A 26,131-nucleotide genomic window follows, 5' to 3' on the forward strand; every position below is an offset into this window, starting at 1 on the left:
CTCTCTCGTCAGCAGACAAAACTAAAGCTTTTACGCTGAGCTGTACCATCAAAATTTCAATCTTGTTTCATTCCCAAATTGCCAAATTCGTCAATTTAATTAATTAATTAATTATACACAATCAATCTTTTTGTTTATTATTTGTTTAATGATATCCTTTATTTATTTATTTATTTATTTATTTATTTGTTCCTCTTCGCCAGCCAGCGACATTGTAACGGTCGTTCAACTTTATAACGCGTTAATTTAAATGGTTTAGTTTTAACAAATAAGGTGGCGTTTATTTTGATTTAAAAACCAAAAAAAAAAAAAAACAAAAAGACTTATTCATTTTGTAAGGGTAATTCTGTCTTTTTAATGAATTATTAATGTAAATTACGTACGTTGATTGTAAAATTGAACAAATTTAAGATTGTGTAACAGTTTTTATGACTGGGTAACTTTTTTGGTGGATGGTTGATCATTTCTTTAAAAAAATTAATAACAATAATGACAATAAGATGACATTTGAGATATAACAAATATAACTATTTTTGTCGTATTTGAATTCGACTCAATTTGTAAAAAAAGGCGGTTGAGAAAAGAATTTTTTCAGTTAGAAAAAAAGACGTACAAATATATTTTATCAATAACTATGCTTAAGGGGGCTGATCATCACTTTCTTGGTTGAGTTATAAATAATTTTTCGTGTGATTTAGGGATCACGATTTTTCTTCTGATCTGATAATGTACTCAACAAATAATTTAATGGATGATTAATAATTAATAAATAAAAAATAAGAAGAAGATAAATCTTATTCATACACTATTATTAAAATACACATGATAAATATTTTTAAAAGTCAAATCATAAAAGAATCTTATTCCCTCATTCATGAGGTTTTGGATTACACTTTGAAAATTCAAAATAAGAGATTTGGATAGACTTCGGAGCATAAATATCAACGTATTGTGTAGAGTTAGATTATTGATAGTTAAATTTGTTTTGTGTCTAAAAGATTGTCAAACTATTAAGCAAACATTTATTTCGATTTCGTTGAAGTTTCAAGCGTGGAATTTGCAACAAACACATAATTCTGAATATTAAAAAAAAAAATTGTATTATTTTAGATGTCTTTATGCTTTTCCTTTAAGACAACAACCACCAAAGAAAAAATATTAATAATACATAATTGATTCTACAATAAAGCAATAAAAGAAAATTATTAAAGCATCATTTGATTACAAAAATGAACCATACCCCATCCTTTAACTCCAAAAATTAGACAGAAAAATATTTATCATCTTACAAATATATTTATAACAATTCTATTAAATTCAGCTAACAATATATACTAAATAATTACTAATCACATAAAAACTTGATATTTGACAATGCTTGCACAACAAAACTAATTTTAGTGAAAATTAGTTGGAAAGTGTTGTTGAAAATTTGTCATTGTAATCTACAATTTATTACAATTTAAGGTACTTGAAATCAATATGCTTGTATTATAGCGTAGAAGTTAACTATGTAGCTCAAGAATTTAACTCTCTTTAACGTCATGAAGATATTTTAAGAAGATATTTTAAGGATGGTAGAAATTTCCACGAGAACGAGTCCTGAGGATTTTATCTATTCAAGGAGAGTTTAAGGATAAATTTATAACTAATTTTTTATTCGATGAAGGAATTTTTTTATCTAATTTTTTGTTTGGCGAAGAGACGGGGGTGAGGTGGAATTCCTATCCCTTCCCCATATTTGCATTCTAGAATTATTAGTAAATACATAATAAAATTTAAATTGTAAAATATTAAATATTGATGCAAATAACAATTATCAAAATATTTATACAAATAATATAAATATTAGTTAATATAGAGACTTTGATTAATTTAGACTTAGCCATAGCCTCAGTCCCACAACCTCACAAGCGCGCAATTCACAAATTAGACCCTAAATTACTCTCTCACAATCTCATTTGTCTTTTCCTCATCTCGCCATAACCTAGTACCATCTCGTGTCCTCATCTCATTTATTTATCTATATCAATTTCATTTTATTTCATTATTGATATAAAAGTATTTTTTTTCTTTTTGTTATAGGATAATTATTCTAATGATTTGTATTTTGTAGTGTGACTTTTGTAATATATTAATGTTAATATAAGATATATTGCTAAATTTTATTTATTTTTTCTTTCATATGATTAAATCAAGTGTGGAAACTAAAAACGTATCAATTATTTGAGGATTAGGGACCTTGAGGAATCCTCTATCATTATTTGGAAATCTTCATCTCCTCCTCTCAAGTAATTTTGATAGGGACAAAGAAAAAATGTGGACATATGTAAAATATCAGAGATAGATATGAGGATGTCAATCCTCTCCCTTCTCTGTTGCTATCCCTAAGATATATGTCTTCATTTAATATAGTTTTATTAGTTTTTTTGTCCAATTTGGTCCCCAATTATTTTTCATTTAATACTTTTAAAAAACAATTAAAAAAATCTCAATAGAGGTTACAACCAATGCCCCCAATAATTTAGGGGCAATGGCCCACAATATGCCGGGGTCGTGAGTTTTGATCTCTAAATCTGTTGCATGTTCTTTGTATATTTAATTGAGTGCAAATCTCTATCATGCCAGAACAGCACATCAGTCCAGTAAGTACAACAATTTTTCATTTTTCAAGTTGATCCAATTTTGTTTCAAAGTCAGTAATTTTATCATTTTAAGCATTTACTTAAAATTTGATGCTTTTATGTCAACCACTCGGAGATAAAATTCTCCAAACTCCAAAGTAACTACTAGAGATTCTCTGATGAAGATCCATCCGGGCCAATAACATGCTTGTGGGGACAGAGGCAGGATCCACCCATGCAACTCTCAAAATTCGTTGGCTTTAAGCATCATTGTTTGTATTCTGTACGAGTATAAAATTGTCTAAACAAAACATGGACCACTAAAGTAGTAAAGTAACTGGACTTCTGAAATCTCTATTTCAAGTGAAGTCACATTCCATCCAAGTGTCTGATAAATTTTTGAATACATCATAGTTAATTATACAGTAACTAAATGATAACACAATATTTTTAAATAAATAAAAATTAGATTAAATTTATTTACACGTTATATATTCATTAATTGATTGTATTATCTCTAATGTATTATATAATTTCTCATGACATTACATCCATTTCAAAATTTTGAAAATTCTATTCAAAGTGATGTGACGCTCCCTCCACTGACATGCTGTCAAATTGACATAAATGAGATACTCATCTTTTTTATGTATCAAGTTCAATGGAGCTAAGTGTTGAAAAAATAGCATATTAGTATGTTATTTTAAGGACACATTTTGAGGGGGATCTGTTAACCTATATGGGTATAAATATTGATTTTGATGATAACAAACCACATGTATTTTAAAAGCTTTGATAATGTTTTTAAAGTTTCGGATTTGGACTTATTTGAAATTATTTAAATGGTTTTGGGGTCATTATATAATTTCACAAAGTTTGGGCAAAGTCATAATTTCAGAAAGTTTGGGGTTAACGAAGAATTATTTAGAAATTCTGAAATTGGACTTATTTACAAAGTTTCATAACGTTTTGGGCTATACTACAGTTTTATAAAGTTTTGGGGTCAAATTATAAATTTTAGGAAATGTTTTACTGTAGCAGTTACTGTAGCAAGCGGCTTACCGGATACTGATAAACGGCAACCCGGATACGGGGCAGTAAGCACCAGAACGAAAGCGGCTTACCGGATATGGTTAAACGGCAAGCCAATTACGACAAAAAATGTGCATAACGGCTAGTAACGGCTAGTTTTTGAGTTCAAACTATATAAACTCAAAACCAATTCATTTTTGGTAACTCAAGCAAGCATAAACAAGTGCACACAACTTATATTGAGCTTCAAATTCGAAAATCTCCATAGATTAAATCTTCATTGAGTTATCATTTGTAAATCCACTCTTAAAGAAAGTTTTTGTTGTAATTTTCATTTCTCATCAAATTGTGAGAGTACAAGTGTGAGAAACACTTGGAGTGAAGAGATTGGAGAGATAATCTCTTGTTGTAAAGGTTCATTGACACCTTGAAGTCAATTGTAAACGTTTGAAGCCTTGGAAAGGCTTGGATAGTGAAATCCTCAAGCCCGGTGTGCTTGGAGGCGTGGACGTAGGCGGGGATTGCCGAACCACGTAAAAATCCTTGAGTTTGCTTTCTCTTCCCTTGCTATTTAATTATTGTGCTTTGATTGAACTTATTGCTTTCAATTTTTATTAAGACATTAGATTGCTTGTTGTGTGGATTTGTTAGTATAATTTTTAAAATTCCAATTCACCCCCCCTCTTGGGTTGCACACTCATATTTCAGGATCCACTTAGAGAAAGTGAAAATTTTTTAGAGGTTTGAATTCTACTCCGTGAATACTTCGAAATAGTATATTTGTATACTCAAAATAACATAAATGAGATACTCATCTTTTTTTATTTATCAAGTTCAATAGAACTAAGTGTTGAAAAAATAACATATTAGTATGCTATTTTAAGGACACTTTTTGAGTGGGACCCACTTAACGAAAGTAAAAAATCTTGAGAGGTTCGAATTTTACTCCGTAAATACTTCGAAATTATATATTTTTATGCTCAAAATGATGCTTGGGTGAATGAGAAATTAACTCTCAAAGTGCACCCTTGAAGTTCGAAATTTAAAAGGAAATGGAACTTATCCCACAAGGGAAAAATAAGCAAAATGATTTGTGTTTATGCATAGATACTCATTCACACATGAGCAAGAATTTTAAAGATAGAGGCTCTCTTTATACGCGCGTGCGCATGGGGGTGCAAATCCAAGCCTGCTTTGTTTGAACTCGTGTACGTCATACGTACAAGTCACCCAGGCCCGCATGGCCACGTTTTTTACTTCTTTTCCTTTTAAATTTTGTAACAGTTTTCACAATTAAAAGCAATTTTAATTTGTGAATAAATTTTAAGCTATTACAAAATTGAATATTTTGAATTAAATGGGCTGTTATAGAAGCAAATTAAATCAAATATTCAATTTTTATTCAGCAGTTACATATCCTCATGTATATCAAAGGCAATCTTCCTCTTTTATTTTAGATACAACAAACACATAGAGCACTTAAAAACATTTTCCTCCTCTGCCGTTCTGTTTTGATCGAGATTCTACGCTGTTGTTATTTGTCGAAATTATTTATCTGTGCTTGACAAATAATTCGTTCCCGTTGTATCCTGAGAAATAGATACCAACGAACCTAAAATATTGTAGTGTATGGTAAATCTACTTTAAGGAGATTGTTGTTTAACTGGCCTTGGGTTTTTTCTTTTTCTTTTCTTTTTGTTTTTCATTTTCTTTTCCGTTGCTTATTTTGTTACTACTCCAACGATTTACTGCAACCTTGTTTACTAACTTTCACTTGTTGTTTATTTATATGAATTTACGTTTTGTTGCAATTTGATCAATATACTTTCAATTGTTGACTCACTATAATTTTTCAATAATCTTTAAACAAATTTAAAGTTGAGATGGCAATTGAAAGCACTGATGCAATATCAGTTGTGACTGAGACTACCCTTATTTTAACATCTGTTGATGGGCCCTCTATTGTGAAAGAACCAGCCTCTGTGGCTATTCTTTTAAATCATGCAGAAAGGCTAGAGAAATTCACTGGACAAAATTTTAAACATTGGCAGCAAAAAATGTTCTTTTATCTGACCACGTTAAATCTTGTGAGGTTCTTGACGGAGAATGCTCCTAAACCCAAAGAGGGTGAAACTAGAGATGGCAGAAAAGCCCGCCCGGACCGGACCTGGTACATTCGGTCCGAGTTTGCATGAAAAAAGCGGAGCCGGGCATTGATTTTCAATGCCCGGCTGTTTCCGGGCACGGGTCCGGTCACAACACCAAGAACCCGGAACTCGGACCCGTGCCCGCTTTTTTATTAAGTAAAAAAAAAAGAAAATATAAAAACGAAAATTCCATTTTCCTTTGCCCAAATTCCCCCAAACCCAACCAGCCAACCCTAAATCGCGAATTCGCGACAAGTCTCAGAATCGGCACCTCCTCCCTCCGTCTCTCCACCAACAGCCACCACCCATCCTTCACCGATGGCGATGCAGTATTGACAGTTGACCGCGCCTCTCCCTCTACGAACCGCAAAGCACAGTCGTCACTCGTCAGTCCGTCAAAGAGCTCTTCACTGTTTGGTCAGCTTCTCAGCAGCAGCCACCGTGTGACGGCGTCCGCCACCATAGCTGGTCTCACACTCTCACTCCATTGTTTTGTCACCATATCAGCTGCAAGTGATTTGCGTTTTAATTTTTGTGTGTTGTGAGAAAGGACGGTTTTTGCAAGTTGGGTTTGCAAGTGGGATTTTGATTTTGAGAGCTTGGAGGAGATTGATTTGGTTAAGCACAGACTCAGAGCAAGTGCCGTGTTTCTCCCATTCATGGGACCAAAATGTTATGCCATTCCCGCTTGGGCAAGCCAGTGTTGGCCAGTTCTTTTGCATGCTGCTTCGCAGGTCTGATATCTATATACCATAATTGAAATATATATATATATATATAACAAATAAAAAAACATATAACAAATATAAATTAGTTAACGGAATCTACTTTTACACAAGTAACAGGGAGGTAGCTAGTGTGATGATAACAATAAAAAGGGGAGGTTAGAGAGTGAAGGGACCTGGGATTGATTGAAAGGGGCATTGGGGTCACAGTTGAAACAATTTTTCTGATTCTGTCATCATCACTCAAATCCGGGTAGAGAAAACCCGAAAAAAAACCCGTGCCCGGATAGTGCTGGGCATGTGCCCGGCCCGCATAGAAAAATTCCGGGCACGGTGCGGGTCCGGGTAGCTACGTTTGACATCCGGGTCGGTCCCGGGCATCCCCAAACCCGGACCCGACCCAGACTTTTGCCATCTCTAGGTGAAACCGATGTTCAAGTTTTCAGTACAATTGATACATGCCATCATTCAGATTTCTTATGTCAGAATTGTGTCATGAATGGGCTCAGTGATACCTTGTATAATGTATACATTGGAAAAAGAACAGCCAAAGAACTATAAGAGTCTTTAGACTGAAAATATAATATTGAGGATGCTGGTACCAAAAAGTTTGTTGTTGGCTGCTTCATAGACTATAAAATGGTGGACTTTAAAACTGTGATGAGTCAAGTATAAGAGCTTTAGATCATACTTTCAGAAATCCTTACTGAAAGGATAATGCTAAGTAAAACTTTTCAAGTGGCTGCTATTATTTAAAAATTGCCTCTTGCTTGGAAAGATTTCAAGAGTTATTTGAAGCACAAACGCAAGGAGATGAACATTGAAGGGTTGGTTGTGAAGCATCGAATTAAGGAAGACAATAGAATTGCATTAAAAAAAAGGGTTGTTTCTGTGGTTAAGGAAAATGTTATTGAACATGAACATAAAAGTAAGAAAAATAAAAAGCTGAGTCCGAAGGAGGAGTCTTCAAGAAGCAAGCAAAATTTCAAGGAAAGTGCTTCAACTATGACAAGATGGGTCATAAGGCTTTGGATTGCAGATTGCCTAAGAAGAACCGAGAGACAAATGTCGTGGAAAACATCACTCAAAATGTTTCAAACATTAACCTCTCAATAGTGGTTTTTGAAGTGAATCTGGTCGGTTTTAATCCGAAAGAATGGTGGATTGACACAGGAGCAATTAGACATGTATGCTCACAGAGAGTTGTTCATTTCATTTGAAGCTGTTAGCAATGGAGAGAAGTTGTTTATGGGGGATTCAACTATGTCTGAGATCCAGGGTCAAGGGAAGGTGATTCTGAAGATGACTTCTAGGAAAGAGCTAACTCTGAACAATGTGTTTTATATGCTAGAGATTTGGAAGAACTTAGTGTCTAGATCGCTGTTGAAGAAACATGGCTTCTAGATGGTGTTTGAGTCAGATAAGGTAGTTTTGTTTAAGAATGGAATGTATGTGGGAAAGGGTTATATCAATGATGGGCAGTTTAAGCTTAATGTAATGACTGTGAAACAAAAATTTAATAATAAAGTTAGTTCTTCTGCTTATTTACTTAAGTCTTCTAATCTTTTGGCATGGTAGATTAGGACATGTTAATTTTAATTCTTTTTGTAAATTAATTAACATGAAGCATATTCCCAATTTCCAAATTGATTTAAAACATAAGTGTGAAACTTGTGTCGAGATAAAATTAACAAGGTCATCTTTTCAAACAATTAAAAGAAATATTGAACCACTTGATTTAATACATACTGATATATGTGATTTTAAATTCATTCAAACAAGAGGTAGTAATAAATATTTTATTATCTTTATTGCCGACTACACAAAATATTGCTATATATACTTGTTGAAAAGTAAAAATGAAGCTTTAAAAAATTTTGTTCTCTAGAAAAATGAAGTTGAGAATCAACTTAATAGGAAAATCAAAGAATAAAGGAGTGACCGTGGTGGTGAGTATGTTGTTCCGTTTGGGATATTATGTGAATAAAGTGGAATCATACATTAAGTCACAACTCCTTATTCACCTCAATCTAATGGGATTGCAGAATGAAAAAAATCGAACCTTAAAGGAAATGATGAATGCAACGTTGATAAGTTCTGTGTTATCTTAGAATATGTGGGGAAAAGTTGTCTTATCAACTAATTAAATAAGAAGATAAAACCTGAAAGTTGTTAAATAAGATACCCTAAAAGTAAGAAGATAAAACCTCGTATTAGTTGTGGAAAGGTAGAGCACATTCTTACAAGTTCTTACGAGTATGGGGGTGTCTTGCTAAAGTAGTGGTTCCTTCACGTAAGAAAGTAAAAATAGGACAAAAAACTATTGATTACATTTTCATCAGTTAGGCACATAACAATAATGCTTATCAATTTCTTGTGCATGAATATAAAGTTCCAGATGTCTATAAAAATACAATAATAGAATCAAGAAATGCATCATTTTTCGAACATGTGTTTCCTTGTAATTCTGGAGAGGAATCGAGAGAACTACAACAATTTCATGAAACTACCATTAAAGGCAGTCAAAATGAAGGAAATTGTGAAGCTCAAGAAGAAGAAGTTCAAAAAGAAGAACAAGAAGTTGAGGTCAGATGTAGCAAAAAAGTTAGAATAGAAAAGTCTTTTGGTCTAGACTTTCTGACGTTTTTGTTAAAAAGTGAACCTCAAAGCTTTAAGGAAGCTGTAACTTCACTTGAAAGCGCTTTGTGGAAAGAAGCCATTAGTAATGAGGTTGAATCCATTTTACAAAAATATACTTAGGAGCTAGTAGATCTTCCTCCAGGATGTAAACTGTTAAGGTATAAATGGATTTTCAAAATGAAAATGAAAGCCGATGGATCAATCAATAAGTGCAAGGCTAGGCTTGTAGTTAAAGGTTATAAGCAATGAGAAGACCTTGATTACTTTGATACTTATTCTCTTGTTATGAGAATAAATTCCATTCGGGTGATAATAGCGACTACAGCTTTGCTCAATCTCGAAATACATCAAATGGATGTAAAGAAAACTTTTATAAATGGAGATTTAGATGGAGAAATCTACATGGAGTAGCCTGAAGGTCTTATAGCTTCGAGACAAGAAAAGAAAGTCTGTAAATTGGTGAAGTCATTATATGGCTTGAAACAAGCACCAAAACAATGGCATATATGAAAAATTTGATCATACAATGATCACAAATGGCTTTAAGATCAACGAATGTGACAAATGTGTTTATGTCAAAAAAATAAAAAATGACTGTCATTTTATGTTTATATATTAATGACATGCTCATTGTTGGGAGTGATGATGACATGATTAAATCTATTAAGAGTATGTTGAAGTCTAAGTTTGACATGAAAGACATGGGTCTTGCAGATGTCATTATGGGGATTAAAATCTCAAGGGCTTCTAATGGACTTATTCTAAATCAAACTTATTGCATACAAGTCACTCAGCTCCGCATGGCCACCTTTTTTTTTCCTTTCCTTTTAAATTTCGTAACAGTTTTCACAATTAAAAGTAGTTTTGATTTGTGAATAAATTTTGAACTGTTACATAATTGAATATTTTGAATTCATTGGGCTGTTACATTGGTTATAAATTTTGAGTTGTTACAGAATTGACTATTTTGAATTCAATGGGTTGTTCCATAAGTAAATTAAATCAAAAATTGAATTCAAATATTCAATTTTTGTTCAACAGTTACATACCCTCATGTATATAAAAGGCAGTCTTCGTCTTTTGTTTTAAACATAACAAACACTATTTCTGTTCGTCAGAATTATTTGTCTGTACTTGATGAATAATTCGTTCCCGTTGTATCCTGGGAAATAGATACCAACAAACCTAAAGCATCGTAGTGGGTGATAAATCTGTTTTAAAGAGACTGTTGTTTAACAGGCCTCAGATTTTTTCTTTTTTCTTTTCTTTATGTTTTTCATTTTCTTTTCTGTTGCTTATTTTATTACTACTCTAACGATTTACTGCAACCTTGTTTACTAACTTTGACTTGTTATTTACTTATATGAATTTACGTTTTGTTGCAATTTGATCAGTATACTTTCAATTATTGACTCACTACAATTTTTCAATACTAAGTAGAGGTGTTAATAGGATTTGGGAGTTGGATGCAGTATTTTCCATTATTGATTCGAGTGTTTGGTAACTGAGAAAATTCGAAAGATTGTCTCTAGAGAAAAAGAAAGATTCCGTTTGAAAAGAAATCACTTGATAGATTACATTACAAACTTATTGAAGTAGAAACGAAGTTATTAAGTAACCCAGTCAGCATGTCTAATCCAACCCTGCCCCAAAATAGAGATAGTCATCTATGCAATATTGCTTGCTGCATTCTGTTGAACATCAAGCTGTTTTCGAGCCCCAAATTTCACCATCTCAGCTTTTCCGGAAAGTACTGCAACGGAGTAGTTTAAATTTTCTCATAAGAAATTGGAAAAGTAACAATGGAAGATACATTTTTGGTTGTAATATTTGTGTTCAGCTAAGGCTGCTGTTTTAACTGAGTACCTTTTCAATGAGACTGAGATAATATGGCTTGACTTTCTCGACATCAACTCGAACTTTGCTCTTGCTGTAGAGGTCATACTTGCTGCAAAATTAAGAGCATAGCATGAGAAAAATCATGATATGTAACGACAGTCTTCCCTCGTTACAAAGTTATTAACAGGTTAATTAATGGGTGTTCTTACTTGAATATTTTAAGCCACTTCAGATTCTCAATATCTTCCTCATTCATCAAGTGCTTATATGCATCTGCCCGGTGTAAGGCTGCAAGATCAACAAACAGTTCAATAAAAACATTAAGTTTGTAACTACAACATTAATAAATTCCTTTATTTATTTTTTTTCCAGTTTCTCACCATAGAAAGAATGGTATCTGATTATGAAAAGGCCGGCTGACGGCAGAGTGGTCTTATTCTCCTTAGCTACCTGAATATAAGGAACCCCGATAATGATGTCATTGAAATAAGTAGAAGAAACAGAGCTTGATTTTCCAATAGAAGGTTTTGCAAAATTTTACCAAGTACATGTAGTCATCATGGCCCCATGACATCAACACATTGTCTAATCCACGGCCTTCTGAATAAGCTCCATATTTGGTGTTAAAAGCAGGATTGTTGTAGTCTGGATTCTCCTTAAAATACTGTACCACCATGAAAAAATTATAAATGCAAGCTTTCAGAAACCAAAATGGAAAAAAAAAATTATAAAATAAAAAGATTCGGCAATGAAATTTGTCGAAAGTAAGACCTTGTGGTGAACAATTGATTCATCAAAGGCACAACCAACGGGGAATGTGTCACCTGTAATTATGTTCCTGATCAGTAGATAAAGCAAAATATAGAACAATCATCAAAATAGAAGACATTTTACTCACCAACAACAGCCCACTGAGGAAGTTCCCCAAAATCAGGATGAAGAAGAACCTTTCCAAGATCTGAGATCCATCAAGAAACAAAATTAATTCATTTCTTCTGAAGCAAAACATTTAAAATTACTCCTTTTTTTTTCCTGGTTAAGATCATGACAATCATATATATTTTCAGTTAAATTTTCAGATACTAAGAGCCAGATGATTGATTTACCATGGATGAGACCGGTCAAATGTAGCCAATCCTCATTAGGATAGTCCTTCCTAATGGCCTCGGCTGTCTGCAGCAAGTGCTCAATTTGAGGCTCATCAAGGTCGGGATCACTCTCATCAACAAATTCATTTAGTAGCTCACAGCATTCCCATATACTCATTTCCACCCTATTCAGTTTTCCATACTCTTCTCTCATCCTTTTCACCTATATATATGGAAACATTCAGGTTAACTTGATTTAAACAAGAAAAATACTACGAACTGAAAACAAGACGATCATTTTATTCGTAAATGAACTATGTCGAGTATCTCCATGACAGATAATTTCCGAAATAGAATTATATGATTAGTGTTGGAAAGAAATGATGATGACCCGAAGGCAGCTTGCTTACAAAGTCACAGGTCTGATTAATATGTTGAGTTCTATAGAATTCCTCCACGCCCTTTTGCCGCTCACTTTCAACACCATAATCCCTATTTTACATGGCAGGTTAACTTAATTGTTAGCGGAAAATAGATTAAAGGCAAGTAAGAGAATAAACACAAGGACAGAAATCTAGAAATTATTACGGATTCTAAGTTTGACAATGTAGGTAGCATTATAAAGCCTATACCCTATCCATTTCTAAGAACAAAGTAATCAATCTTTACGTTTTGTGTTAGGCCTTAAGCTTACATCTGACTTGCAACAATATGTTATATGTAAAAGTTACAATTATTATTATTATTCAACAACAAAACAGAGCAAAGAACTAAGAAGGCTTTGGGGGTAACAACAATCATGATTAATCAAATATTATTGAGTTACTGTACAAACATTATATGTTGATGGGGGAGAAAATTTTAATCTCCCACTAATTCTTTCATCATTATGCCTTAAAATCAATCCATCATTGCCATTATAAACTAATATAATCCACCGTTGCCACTATAAATTTTATTTTTGTTCCTACTGCTCTTAGTTAAATTAAAAAAAAAGGGGGGTATCAGCAAGCAAACCTGAAAGTTTGACCAAACGAATTAGTCTCAGGCACCGTGAATCCTTCTCCTCCATCCTGCAGCTGCTCCAATTCGTTGTCATTTGAATCAGCGAGAACAGCCATCCTGTGCCAATTGCAGAGCCTGGTGATTCTCCTTCTCCTTCTTGTTGTTGCATTTTCTTGGCGTTGAGTGATTTATCTATTTATAGGCAGCCGGAAAAGTCCTTCCCTGAGAATTCTGAGGATTCAAGCCCTCAGCACGTAAATTTTTCTTGCCAAGGACTCGAAGAAAAACAGAAGCCCTTCTCCTCAAATTCAGAAACTTTTCCATGCAAAATCTCTTTGCGTGTTCGTGTATTAACTCTTGGGCCCCGCGAAGCTGTCGGCTGCCTAGAGTCTTGACGGTTTCGATAAGCCCCACATGACGTGGCATCCAGTCAAGGACAGCTACTTTCCTCCTAATATGAATCTTTTAATCCGATAAATTTCAAACTATACTACCTTTAAATCATTCATCTTATTTTTTTAAAAAAATTCAATTATCTTTATATTTAATCAAAAAAATAAAAATAAGGACGGATTAATTTTTTTTAGCTTTTTCAAAAAATAAAAGATAAAATTAAGATTTTTAAAAATAAAAGAGACCATTTAAAAATATTTAATTTACGAGGAGTAATCCGAAATTAATCCATATCAGTTTCCATTTTTGAGTTGTTTTGTTTTCGTGGGATTCTTTTGTTGTTAGGACTCAATTTGGTAATGCCACGCCACGATCTTGTGTCTATCCTGTCCTTTGCTCCACCAAATATTACAAAATTTATGATAATTTTCTATTTGTTCTGTCCGTTATTATTTTCGTTAATAGTCGTGCAACTCCATTTTTGACATAATAATTAGTTTATTATTCTAAATCGTTCGAAGTTTAATTGCCAGATATTTTCCCTTTTACAGATTTTCGTTTTTTCCAAAATAAAATACAAAATCATTTTTTTCTTCTTATTCATGAGTCACAATTACTACTACTTCCTATTATGCTTGTACATTCACGATTTGAATGCTGATTCAGCTACTGCATTGACCAAACTTAAACCTTACATTAAATATTAGTTCCATCTTCAAAAAAATCATAATAAATAATAAACCAAATGAGTTGTTGGGTTGGACCGGTCTATTTTCATATGGAAGGCCCCTGGCCTACAGCCCACAGCCTAAAACATACGTCAAGTAAATGAGAAAGCCTTTTGACACTCCTCAAAATTCCTCGTAAAGCTACTTCTTTATCGAAATTACCTAAATAACTAAAAGTAAACTAATTCATTTCTTATTTTGAATGGGAGTTCAATTAAATGCTTAAACAAATTATCTTTTTAACAAACTTTTTACACTCTCCTTTCATAATTTATATTCACATTTTAAATTTTAATTAAAAATAATTTTTGCTTAGAGTTGTGGAGAGAGAAATTATTTAAGATTTTAAGATTTTTTTGTATCTTATACATAAGAACTTAAAATAATTACTTTTTTTCTTAATAATAAAAATTTATAGGAAGATGATTAATTTTAATATATCAATTTATTTTTCGCAAATTAAACTGGGGGCATTTTAGGAATAAAATTGAAAAGAGGTGTTATAAGGGTTTTAAAGGGGTGTTAAAAACTCTATTCAAATTTGTGGGCTTAAAAAATAATATTAAGCCAATGGGACGATAGCTAATAAGTAACTAATTTGAGGCAGAGCATGGGTTTAGATCTTAGCATATATTGAGGCTCTGTTCCTTTCTAAATTTTAATAATTGGGTAGAGATAGATTTCTCCCTACCTAATGTAGGTGGGTGGAGTAGATTCTTTAAATTGTGCTTTAATAGATTTGATTTATGTTGTCCTGATAAATTTTTTAAAATTACTTGTTGATAGTTGTTTGGTTGAGAAAATGAGATTTCTCCCTTGGTTTAATTTAATTTTTTGGTTCCTTAATAAAAGATAAATATGGGATCCAGCTATGTTTGAAAGACAAATGTTCGAGAGATTAGAATACTCTCATGCTCTTAACTTCTTTAAAATAAATTTACCACACCTACTACTATCAAGTGCTTTAGGTTTGAAAGGCAAATGTTTCCCTAGAGGGAACGAAACAATTTTATTACACTTCTAAATTGTTTTTCATTGAACTTCTAGTGTGCTTGAACTCTTTGACACGAATAAATGTCAAAAGAGCGAGGAAAACTCAATACAATTGTGTTTTGTGCAACATATGTGTTTTAAAATAACATTGATAGGGATATCTTGTTCCTAACAAACTGTATTAAGAAGCTATAATGGCTGCCTTAAATGTTATAATTAAAAGTTTGTAACTATTGTAATTAATTCTAAAATTAAACGAGTCAAGCTGATCGTACTAGGATTTGCACCACTTCCACGGGTGTGCGCAAGAGAGAACCTCTATACTTATATTTTGACTCATATACAAATGAGTAATTACATTTATACATGTCATGTCTTAGCTTTCTTTTCTACGTGAGATAAATGCATTTTTTTTTAATTTTTTCAACTGCATGGGTGTATCTTAAATACCAATTTCTCATTTACCCAAGTATCATTTTAAATATATAAATATATTATTTTGAAGTATTTGTGAAGAAGTATTCGAATTACGCAAGACCTTTCACTTACACTAAATAGATCCCACTCAAAATTTAATAAACCAAAAATTAATCAAAGTTCTGAATATGTATTAATTAAATAGCGTACAACGGTCGATTAAGTGAGGTGACATGACCTGGCTGATAGTACCTTGTACTGCAGACGTATGTTTGCCTATGGGACACTCGTTTTGCAAGCCCACCATAATTTGTAAGTTTCCCCATCCTATTCGGCATTGCATTTCCACTCCCACTTTAATCAAAGTCTCCTAAATCAGTTTTATCATGACGTATTCTGAATTTTTAAGTTCATAACTACTATTAAATATTTGGGGGGGGGAAAAAATCCAACATGTGTTAGTGAGAGTCTGATAAAAAAATTGTTCTAAGAATAAAATAAAAAATTATTTTAGGTTTTCAAGTAGTTCTTGTTAAATTTATTAAAATACCCTCATAAATGTATAAACACATAAAATTTAAACTTTAACTTCTAATAATTATAGAAACCTATACTTTAATTAACAATAACAATAGTCCACGAAAGCACCAATTGTTGTTGCAAATAAATAAGCTCTGTTTTTTTGCTGCTATTATTACTCTCTCTTTCAGCTTTTCATTGGTTCATAATCTTCGGTTTCTTTTTTGTTTCTTGGCTGCTTCACCTCTTTGTGCCTTCATGATTGTTTGACTTCTTTATGGCTTCTTGGGTGCTCGACTTTCCAGCTTCTCTATGATCTGCCTACTTTTTGCCTTTCTTTCTTCTTGGTTGCTTCTTTATATTCTGCCTCCTTTTTTTCCTTTCTCTTCCCTCTTGTCCATCCTCCCCTTTCATTATGCAACTTTGGTTTTTATAGACTACTTTTTTCTTTTTCTTTTTTTTTTAACAGGTGTCAATACAAGTTACGCATGTCCAAGACCCTCACTCTTCAGCACACTAGCCTTACATTTCATTTATTCACTAACAGTAAGCCCCCCATTGTATTATATTTTATTTTAAAATGTAATGCAATGTTTCGACACTTGTTATTGCACGTATCATTATCTTTAAATCATTTGTATTTGCCAAGGTTCTAAACATTTAAATAACCCCACTTTGCCTTAATCTAAATTGTCTTCCCGACGCTCCAAAGATTAATCAAATATGAGCAGTCATAAATATTATCGAGGAAGAGAGGTTAGTCATGGTAATTATCCTAAAAGATTTAGTGATTTCGAGGGATGATGAAAATAAAAAAAGAAGCTGACTCAAAATGTATGAAAGTGATTGTCACAGCACATGTAATGAAGAGCTTATTTGCCCAAATATTTTATAATTTCTAAAAATAAAAATAATTCTTCTAATTTCCATAGTAACTGTGGAGAGAACGTTTTTAACAATGAAATTTGTGAAGAATTATCTTTGAAGTTAGATGGAATAGACCATAATTTGCTTGTTTATGTAGATTAGGATACATTTAATAGAATTGATAATTAGTCTATTGCATAAAGCTTTCAAAATATAAAAAGCATTGAGAACAATTATAAATATATTAGAAAATATTTTATATATTCAAAGTTTAAGTTTTACCTTTTGTTCTTATCTAATTTAGCCTCTGATAAATTATTTTTCTCGACCCACTACACAAATATACATATATGAGAAACTTCATAATTTCAAATTCTCAACTTCAAGAATGAAATGAAGAGGTTTTCACACCAATCAACTACAATTGTACATAAATTAATAGATTGGTAGTTATTGATTAATTAATATTTCTTTTAATTAATAGATTTCATACAATCTCAGTATAGAAGTATACTACATATATGCTCGAACACATTAAATATTGATAATAAAAATATCATGAATTAAATATATAATAATAGTCCTAGTTTAATGCTATGATAATTTTTTAACAAAGGATGCCTCATTTTAATGAAGTAAATATAGTCAAAATAATTAAAATACAGACTCAATGTAGTGTTTTTTTTACTTAATATAGTATTTGTTTTAAGATTTTTATATTTATAATATAACAGAAAATAGCATCCTTAATTTATATCTTATAATTCAACTCAACAACGTTTAAACTCATTCAAATTAATATGTTCTTTTCCACAAAAAAATGCACAATGAATGATTAGTTTTTGTAATTTGTATTTTTCACAAATAATTATTGTGTGACTATGTGATTTAAAGTTGATAAATAGTTTTTTTTTTGTTTTAAAGATTTTGACAAAAGAATTAATTGACAAAGATTTGAAATGAGTACTCTCAAAACAATTAAGAGTCTTTTGAACAACTACAAAACTGTTTCAATATTTCATCCTGACAAAAAGTTCCTTGGTGTGGCGTTGGCCAATCTCATATCAGAACCTTTTGCATTTTCAGTGTTGGAGTAATAATTTTTCTTTTTTCTAATTAATAAACATTAACATAATTAAGAGGCAAAATATATATTAGTATTCTAAGATTATTGTTGTTAGTATTATTATTATTATTTTATTGCAGAGTTATAACACCAACACAAAATAAGAGGGACATAGCAAAAGTAGAGAAATATGTAAGTTGATCTTAATGATATGTTAAATTTATACTAGTTTATTAAATTAATTGATACAACCTTATTTATAATTAATGATTGTTGAATTTAATTAGTTAGTATATATTTATTTTTATGATATCTATTTAAAATTATAAATCTGATGAGAATTATTTTAATAATGTTTTTACAAAAATCAAAATAACTTTTGTGATAATATATACAATAACTCTATCTCATTCATCATTTTATTCAAGAAATAATACGCCCATGTCGTATTGCATGAATCATTCATCATATGACATGAATGGCTATATATGTGTAAGTGTGTGTTTTTTACAAAGAATATTAAGACACTCACTAATCTGTGCATAAAGTTATAAATGACGTATACCATTATTAGACGTACACATTTAGTGGACGTATACCGATAATCTTAAAAATTTTCTTAGTACTCTAATAATATATATATGTGTAAGTGTGGGTTTTAATTTTTTTTTTAATTTCTCATTTTGGTCAATAGAGTAAAATAGCTAAGAAATTTATCAAAAAAATTTGAGAGTACAAGTACGAAAGAAATACCATTTGCCATTTAAAATGAGAATTCGACATCGAAAAAAGTTGAGGAAATGATGAAGGATTTATAAACACCCCATGTCGACCCAGCTCTTGATAGTTATGCTACTTTGAATATAGGAATGGATGCATTGGATGAGAATAATATGTTTGGTCCAGAGTTCATAATTATGGGAGAAACTGCTATCCCGAATAAACTAGTTTGAATGCTTTGTTGTGTGTAACATACTTCAAAAGCTATATATTGTATAATCCTTACATTAGTAAAATATAATAAATTTTTAAATATTTAAAAGTACGTTCATTGAATTGTACATAAATTAATGGGATGATTTATACGTAATGAAAAATGATGATTGAATTTCATTAATATATATGGTGCCAAAATTTAAATATAGGATTAACCTATCAATTTCCTTTTATATTATGAGGTTGCGTAGGTTAATGAGCATGATGTCTGTTGTGCAAATTTTATTGAACTCGCAAGTGCACGAATCTATTGTAGAATAGATTAATGGAGACGAGTGTCGATCCCACGAGGAAGTGGATTTTAATTATATGTAGAATTAATTTTGTATGAGGGTGGTTGCATTTGTGGTGAAAGTGACTTAGATTATCTTAAAATTAGAATTGAAATGACGAGAATAAATTGAAGAGAAATCTATTGAGATGACGTACTTGGGTATCTGGATCCGTATCAACATGCATCATGGGCTAAATAATCCTTATTAATGCCAATTAAATCATGAGGGGGGAATCCACACCTCATGAACCACGCTCTAATCAATATGGTGCTAAGGACTTATCGTGTCAAATAATAATAACATTGTACTAGGGGGCCGGTCAAACCAAGGCGGTACTAAACAAGATTAGTATTATTTGTCGACGAGAAGTCAAAACATCCACAAACAATAGAGGGGAAGAGAAAGTAAATTTACCAAATAAAGCCCATGACACATGTTGAGACTTCACCTTCAACCCAAACTTGAAAGAAAATTAGCTACTCATAATTGAACTAGGGGTAAAATGAAAATTTATTAAAATACATAGAAAATACAAGATGGAGAAGGAATTACAGAAAATGGATTCCAAAAATGGATTCAGATATATCAAATTAGGGGGGGAGGCCCCTTTTTTATAGATACATTGAGTAAATCGTGGCCATCGGATTAAAAACAGTTTGGACGCTCGGGATTGCGCCACGTCATCAGTCAACAGTACGCGGTTTGACCACGTGGGTGAATAGTAACACGGTTTGACCAGGGTTGAACAGTGACATGGTTTGGTTGAAAATAATCCTGTGTGATGCATGTACCGTACGCGAGATTTTTGGTCCACTAATATGCTGCCACGTCACCATCAACAATACATAAGAATTTTAGTCCAACATGATTGTGACACCTCATCAGTCAATGCCACATCATTGGTCAATGCCACGTCATATATCCGTCTATGCGAACAGTGCCTTGAACAGTAACGTAGACAGTACCGCACACATGAATAGTACCATACATGTGAACAGTGCCATTTTTCCTTTTATGCTTTTCCTAAGGTTTTCGATCGTCCTGAGTTCAAAAGTGATGTCCGTTTTGCCGTCTGATCTCTCATTTATTGTGAAATGACTATGATGCCCCTAAAATACATAAAATACTTAATTATAATACAACACACATAATTAAATGACAAGAAATTTAAATACATAAAAGTAGGAATGTTAGTAGAACTTGAAGTGTAAAATGACAATTTTCTCCTTTATAAATATACATTTTCTAACACTCAACAATGTTGATGCTCTGTTTATTGGAGACTCGGTCGTTAAGAACTATAACGACATTCGGGAACTACAAAAAATGGCAAGTTTTCTTTTCAATTTTATTTAATTTAGTTTATATATAAATAAACTTTTCACTTAATATATGTGCGAGTTTTTTTAATTTCTCATTTTGATCATTAGAGTGATATGAGTAAGAAATTTATCAAAAATTTAAAGGCACAAGTCTGAAAGAAATACCATTTGTCATTCAAAATGGGAATTCAACATCGAAACAAGCCGATGAAATGATGAAGGATTTACAAATATCTCATGTCAAGCCAACTCTTGATAGTTGTGCTGCTTTGAGTATAGAAATGGCCACACTGGATGAGAATGATATGTTTGGTCCAGAGTTCACAATCATGGGAGAAATAGTTATCCCCTAATATGTTGCAATAATAAAATTATATGTTTATTTAATTATTTGATTCTTTATCTGTGGTATTCCTGTGAAACGTTTGACTAGATTTTTAATTTTATTAGCAAATAAGGTAAAGAGTAAAGTTAATCTTGAATATTGTGATCCTTAATACACAAAAACTAAGGAGCCAAAATGTATCACATTAACCTAAAAATAATTACGCTTTGTCTTAAGACAACAATGAAAATACAGAAAGGGAAGCCGAGTGTGAACAATTGACCACAACATCAAACTAATATCAATTATAGACATGTACTATACAGAAAATCATTAGCTTATAATTGAATTCAAATATAAACTCCTCTAGGAAGATGATAAATTGAATAAGAAATTGAATTCCAAGCATTACTTTGTCAATTTCCTTCAAGCCAAGCAAGCCCACCCTCCCCATGCAAGATCAGCAAAGAATTCAGAGAGAGCAGCCCGATGGCACCATTAGAAATAGAAAAGTAATATTGAGTAGTTTCATCGTCAACCTGCATGTTTCTCCTCAACAAGTTGATTATCTTTCTCCTTCCATGATCAGAGGTCACCATGTTCAACAAATAACTAGGCTTTTACCCAGGTGCACCTTCTAGAAACAGCACTGTTACTTCCATTTTCACATAAGTGACTAATTCTATGTAACATGTTCCATATATAAGATGTTCTGGATTGCTTATAGGGATCAATAACCTCTCCCTTGAATATATGCCATGATCACTCGTCAAATTATTTAACTATTTAATGTCCATAACTTGCAGACAGAAGTAATGTAGATGAAATGTGAATTCCCTTGCTTTTGAGTCCATCACACGAAGAAAAGAAAAAAACACTTCACTAGCACCATAACAATGAAACAAAAGATATCTTTGTAGAAAGTTTCAAGCAATTGGAAAGACGCATTGAAATTTCTATAAGAATCTAAATGAGTTATGAACCACTACTAAGCAGTAAATATTCTAACTTTCCTCACTAATGTAATGGAGTAAAATCCCTCAAGAAGAAATTTTGCATCTAAAGCTGAATCATTAAAAGATAAATGTCTCTAGCTTTTGTTTTCATTTATATTTTTCCTTTCACATTGAAAAAGGGACAACATCAACCGCCTTCTACTTAGAAAGAACTCGCTTGTGAAACCAAAATAGCGAACAAACAAGGACAACTAATTGTTAGACCCATGAAAACTTATGTTAGGCGCAAAATATAAAGGGGCAGGGGCTGTTTAGTAATTTTAGGGGCAGGGGCAATTTAATAACTTTGTTATTAATTAGGGTTTAGCTATAAATAAGAGATTATGGAGTCATTTAGGGTCTATGTTGAGTTTTGTCTGGTATTGGGAACCATTAGGAGTTTTGGGAGAGATTGATCTACCTCTCGAATTGTAGTTCAGGATTGATTGTTTGTTTTCTTTTGATTTAATCAATAAAAGTCAGCCCTAATTTAGCCCTAAGTCCTATCACTAATTTGCGTAATTCTACAATATAATTAGTACTGCTGGGTTCCACAACACTTCTTTTGAGCTAGTTTTTCAATTTCAATCACACTTCATAATTGAATCATCTAATTCTATTATAATCTTCAATCGTTGTAACATTCATCACACAAGCAGTAAAAAAAAGATGAAAATTTTATCAAAGAACTCTTCTATAGCAGAAATTCAGCCAAACTCCAAGACTATTTTCAAACAAATTTCACGATTCAACACACATTTCCAATAAAATTTCAACCTTTTTATTGCATCCCCATATTTCAGTAACCAAAATATACGCCGAAAAAATTTGAAAAAAGTAAATTAAAAAAAGTGTTAATTTCGTCCTGTACTCAAATGTTTCAATATTTTCCACCGCGACCCCAAATGCTTCACCAATTTCCACTCCACACCCAAATTCGTTAATTTGACCGTTTATTCTAACGGTCAAAGGGCAAATTTAGAAGTTCATGCCCTAAATATTATTTGATGATGATAAATTAAATTTATTTGATAAGTTAATTGATGAGATTATTATTAATTACCTTTAATTAAGAATTTTTAATGTAAATATTAATTATTGGATTAGCATTTTATCTCATTTTATTCTTTTTTAATTCAAGATAAGGGGTATTTCAGATATTTAATTAAATTTTAAATAACTCCGTTAAAAATAACGGTCAAATTAACAGAATTAGGTGTATGGTGAAAATTGTTCAAACATTTGAGTACACGGTGAAAAATATCAAAACATTTAGGGGCTGAGTGGAAATAACCTGAAACAAAAAAACAATTCAGCTACCTTGAACGAAGTACTTAACGGCGAGGCCAGCGACGGAATCTCCTAGCATAATTACAAAAAATTAGTCATAGAAATTTTTACAGGTGGCAATGTGGTCAAGTCACATTCAATCTTAAGAACCCAACTCCATTTGAAATGGCCATGAGAACTTCAGTGTCCCGGTGCATGAAATTAACCCTTTGCATCTGCAGCTGCAAGCCTGCAATCACAACTGACGACTTGGTTTCCAGAACCTACACACTGCTACACCAATCGTGCTGCCAAGCCTGAGTAAAAGAAGCTACACCATCAGAATTGGATAAAATTGTACTTCACCAGTAGTATTCCAAACCTTAAAATTAAAATTTCAAGGTGGGGATGGCGGGACTGGGTGGTAACTAGTAAGTAATTATACAAATCATAAAATTGATCGAGCAACAAATGAGTGGCACATCAGCACACAGGGTGGAAAATTTAGAGGTGGGCGTTCCGATCAAGTTGACTCGAACTGAAAATTTATTTCAGGTTCAGTTCAATTCGGATTGTATCTTATAACCTGTTTGGGTTCAGTTTAGTTTGGTTTAGATTGATAATTTAAATACGATTAGATTGAATTCTCTAAACCAAATGGGTTGAAATCCAAATCGAAACTCGAACAATCCAAACCAAAATTCGATTTGCCCATGAGGGTATACCCGAACAACCCGAACCGAAATTCGATTTGCTCATTGAGGGTATTAATTGCTTGGGAAGTCTATTATTATTTTAAATTAAATATTTTTCCAAAATAACCTGATCGTTGATCATCTACAAGTTCAGATCGGTGAAAAAATTTCAATATCTAGGCTGGCAGCCCACTAGGATTAAGGCCCTGATCGTGACTTGGCCCAAATGGATCGTGCCAGTAGCCAGTGTCCGAGAATTTCCCTTTCAAGCCCCAACGCATGTCATAGTATACTAATATTTATTGCAATTTAAATGCGCCCGTTTTTAATTTGCTCGCTCCTCATACTGCATATCGTCTATACGTATATATATATATTGGAAAATCGTATGGTCCATTAAATTCTTATGGTCCGAACTTAATACAATATAATCTCTTTAAATTAATATTCAATAAATTAATAATCCTTATTATAATATAACGTTTTTACCCTCCAACTAATAAGCTAAATTAATAATTTTATTAAATTAATATTATAATACTTTTTTTCAAAAAATCCTTATATAATTCCGTACTCCTATTCATATCATAAATTAACAATTTGCTAAAATTTAAATTTAATTGACTCTAATATTTTATTTATAAATATTTAAATAAAATTTATTCAATATTATACCAAATTCAATTATTTACATTCTTATACTTACAATATTTTTAAAAACAAATTTTATTAAATATTTATCTGATTATTTTTAAATTTAATTATTTTTACAATACAATTCATAACAATTATTTTAAAAATTATTGTGTTACCAAACCTTCCTTTACTCTTATATGATCAACGGCTTGATTCGGGAGTGATACACGAATACAAAGGCATACTGTACTTTATCGCTTTTCTGACCGTAGTCAAAGAGAAAATAGTTTGACTGGAATTAATAAAGTGATAAAATGACAGGTGGTTTTGTCTTATTTACAATGGACGCCCTTTTCTTCAACTTTTTCTCCAGTTACGGTAGTTCTCTTTCAATAATTTTGCATTTTAATACCAAATAAATAAATATAATCCACGAGATTCCTTCAACAAGAAACAATTGTCCTACTTTTCTAGATCTGAATATTTTTTACTTCTTCCTATCAAATTATTATTCATAATAAAAAAGTATCTATCTTTATAAAAAAAATTAATTTAATTTAATTTAATAAAAATTTGATAATCTTGGTACCTCCGAGATTCACCTAAAAAAATTGATAATTATTTGTAAGCAACAATACAATTTCCGATAACCAATGTTGTTACAACAACCCTATTCATTATACGAAAGCATAAAAATAATATGAATAAAATACGATTAGGTAATGTGATGTTTATTTAGCTAACAATATTATGTCATAATTGTTTGGATAAAAAAAAAATTATGAAGGGTTGGAATTTTATTATTATTCTTTTGGAGAATAAATATTTTTTCATAGTTTGATGAAATTATGACTCATTATTTTCAAAAAGAGATATTATTGTTTGATTACCTCAAGAATTACAATATATTAAATATCTATAAGAAGTATTATAAAATATTATTTTACTACTATATCTTTACAAAAACTTATCATTTTTACTCTATTTTTGTTAGTATCACTAGTTGACTAGTTAATTGACTAATAAACTACTAATTTTACCTTTTAAAAAAACACAAAAAAAAGTATCGAATATTATATTCATAGGCTTATAGGGATTATTTTTACGTGCTTTGTCTTTTGAGTTTATAATATTGCAATACTTTGTTTGTTATTAGTATTTTTTTTCTTTTTTTAAAAATTATATAAAGAGTAAAATTAATATTTTATTAATTAACTAAATGGTCACTAACGGTATTAATAAGAGTGTAGTAAAATGATATTTTTTTATAAATATATATAGTAAAAAAATATACCGTCATATTTCTTGTAGATATAGGGTAACTTTTAAAGTAGTCAATTAATTGTTATAAATATATATAGTAAAATGATTGACTGAATATAATAATTTACAGAAAGAAAGAGTTCTATTTGACTGCTTCTGGAAGAGTGATAAGGTTTCTGTAATCATTTCACCAAATAACAGAAGTGTTACTACAACCATGTGGGCCATGATGCAATAACCTAAAACTGTGAGGTAGTTGTTTGTAATTAACT

At 31.5% G+C, this 26,131-nt stretch overlaps 1 protein-coding gene across 1 annotated transcript; it reads right to left on the minus strand.

Annotated features, from left to right (window-relative positions):
* Positions 1-10,662: 10,662 nt before the first annotated feature.
* Positions 10,663-13,420, minus strand: LOC18032986 (inositol oxygenase 1). Its single transcript, XM_006420603.2, has 10 exons — positions 13,113-13,420; positions 12,506-12,587; positions 12,114-12,318; positions 11,906-11,965; positions 11,779-11,831; positions 11,549-11,671; positions 11,388-11,457; positions 11,217-11,295; positions 11,035-11,116; positions 10,663-10,921 (listed from the first exon to the last, which is right to left on the minus strand). Exons 1-10 carry the CDS (start codon positions 13,214-13,216, stop codon positions 10,895-10,897), a joined length of 885 nt encoding a protein of 294 aa, XP_006420666.1. The 5' UTR covers positions 13,217-13,420; the 3' UTR covers positions 10,663-10,894.
* Between the last annotated feature and the right edge of the window lie 12,711 nt (positions 13,421-26,131).

This window comes from Citrus clementina, unplaced genomic scaffold, assembly GCF_000493195.1.
Source record: "Citrus clementina cultivar Clemenules unplaced genomic scaffold, Citrus_clementina_v1.0 scaffold_9, whole genome shotgun sequence".
NCBI classification, from domain to species: Eukaryota; Viridiplantae; Streptophyta; class Magnoliopsida; order Sapindales; family Rutaceae; genus Citrus; species Citrus x clementina.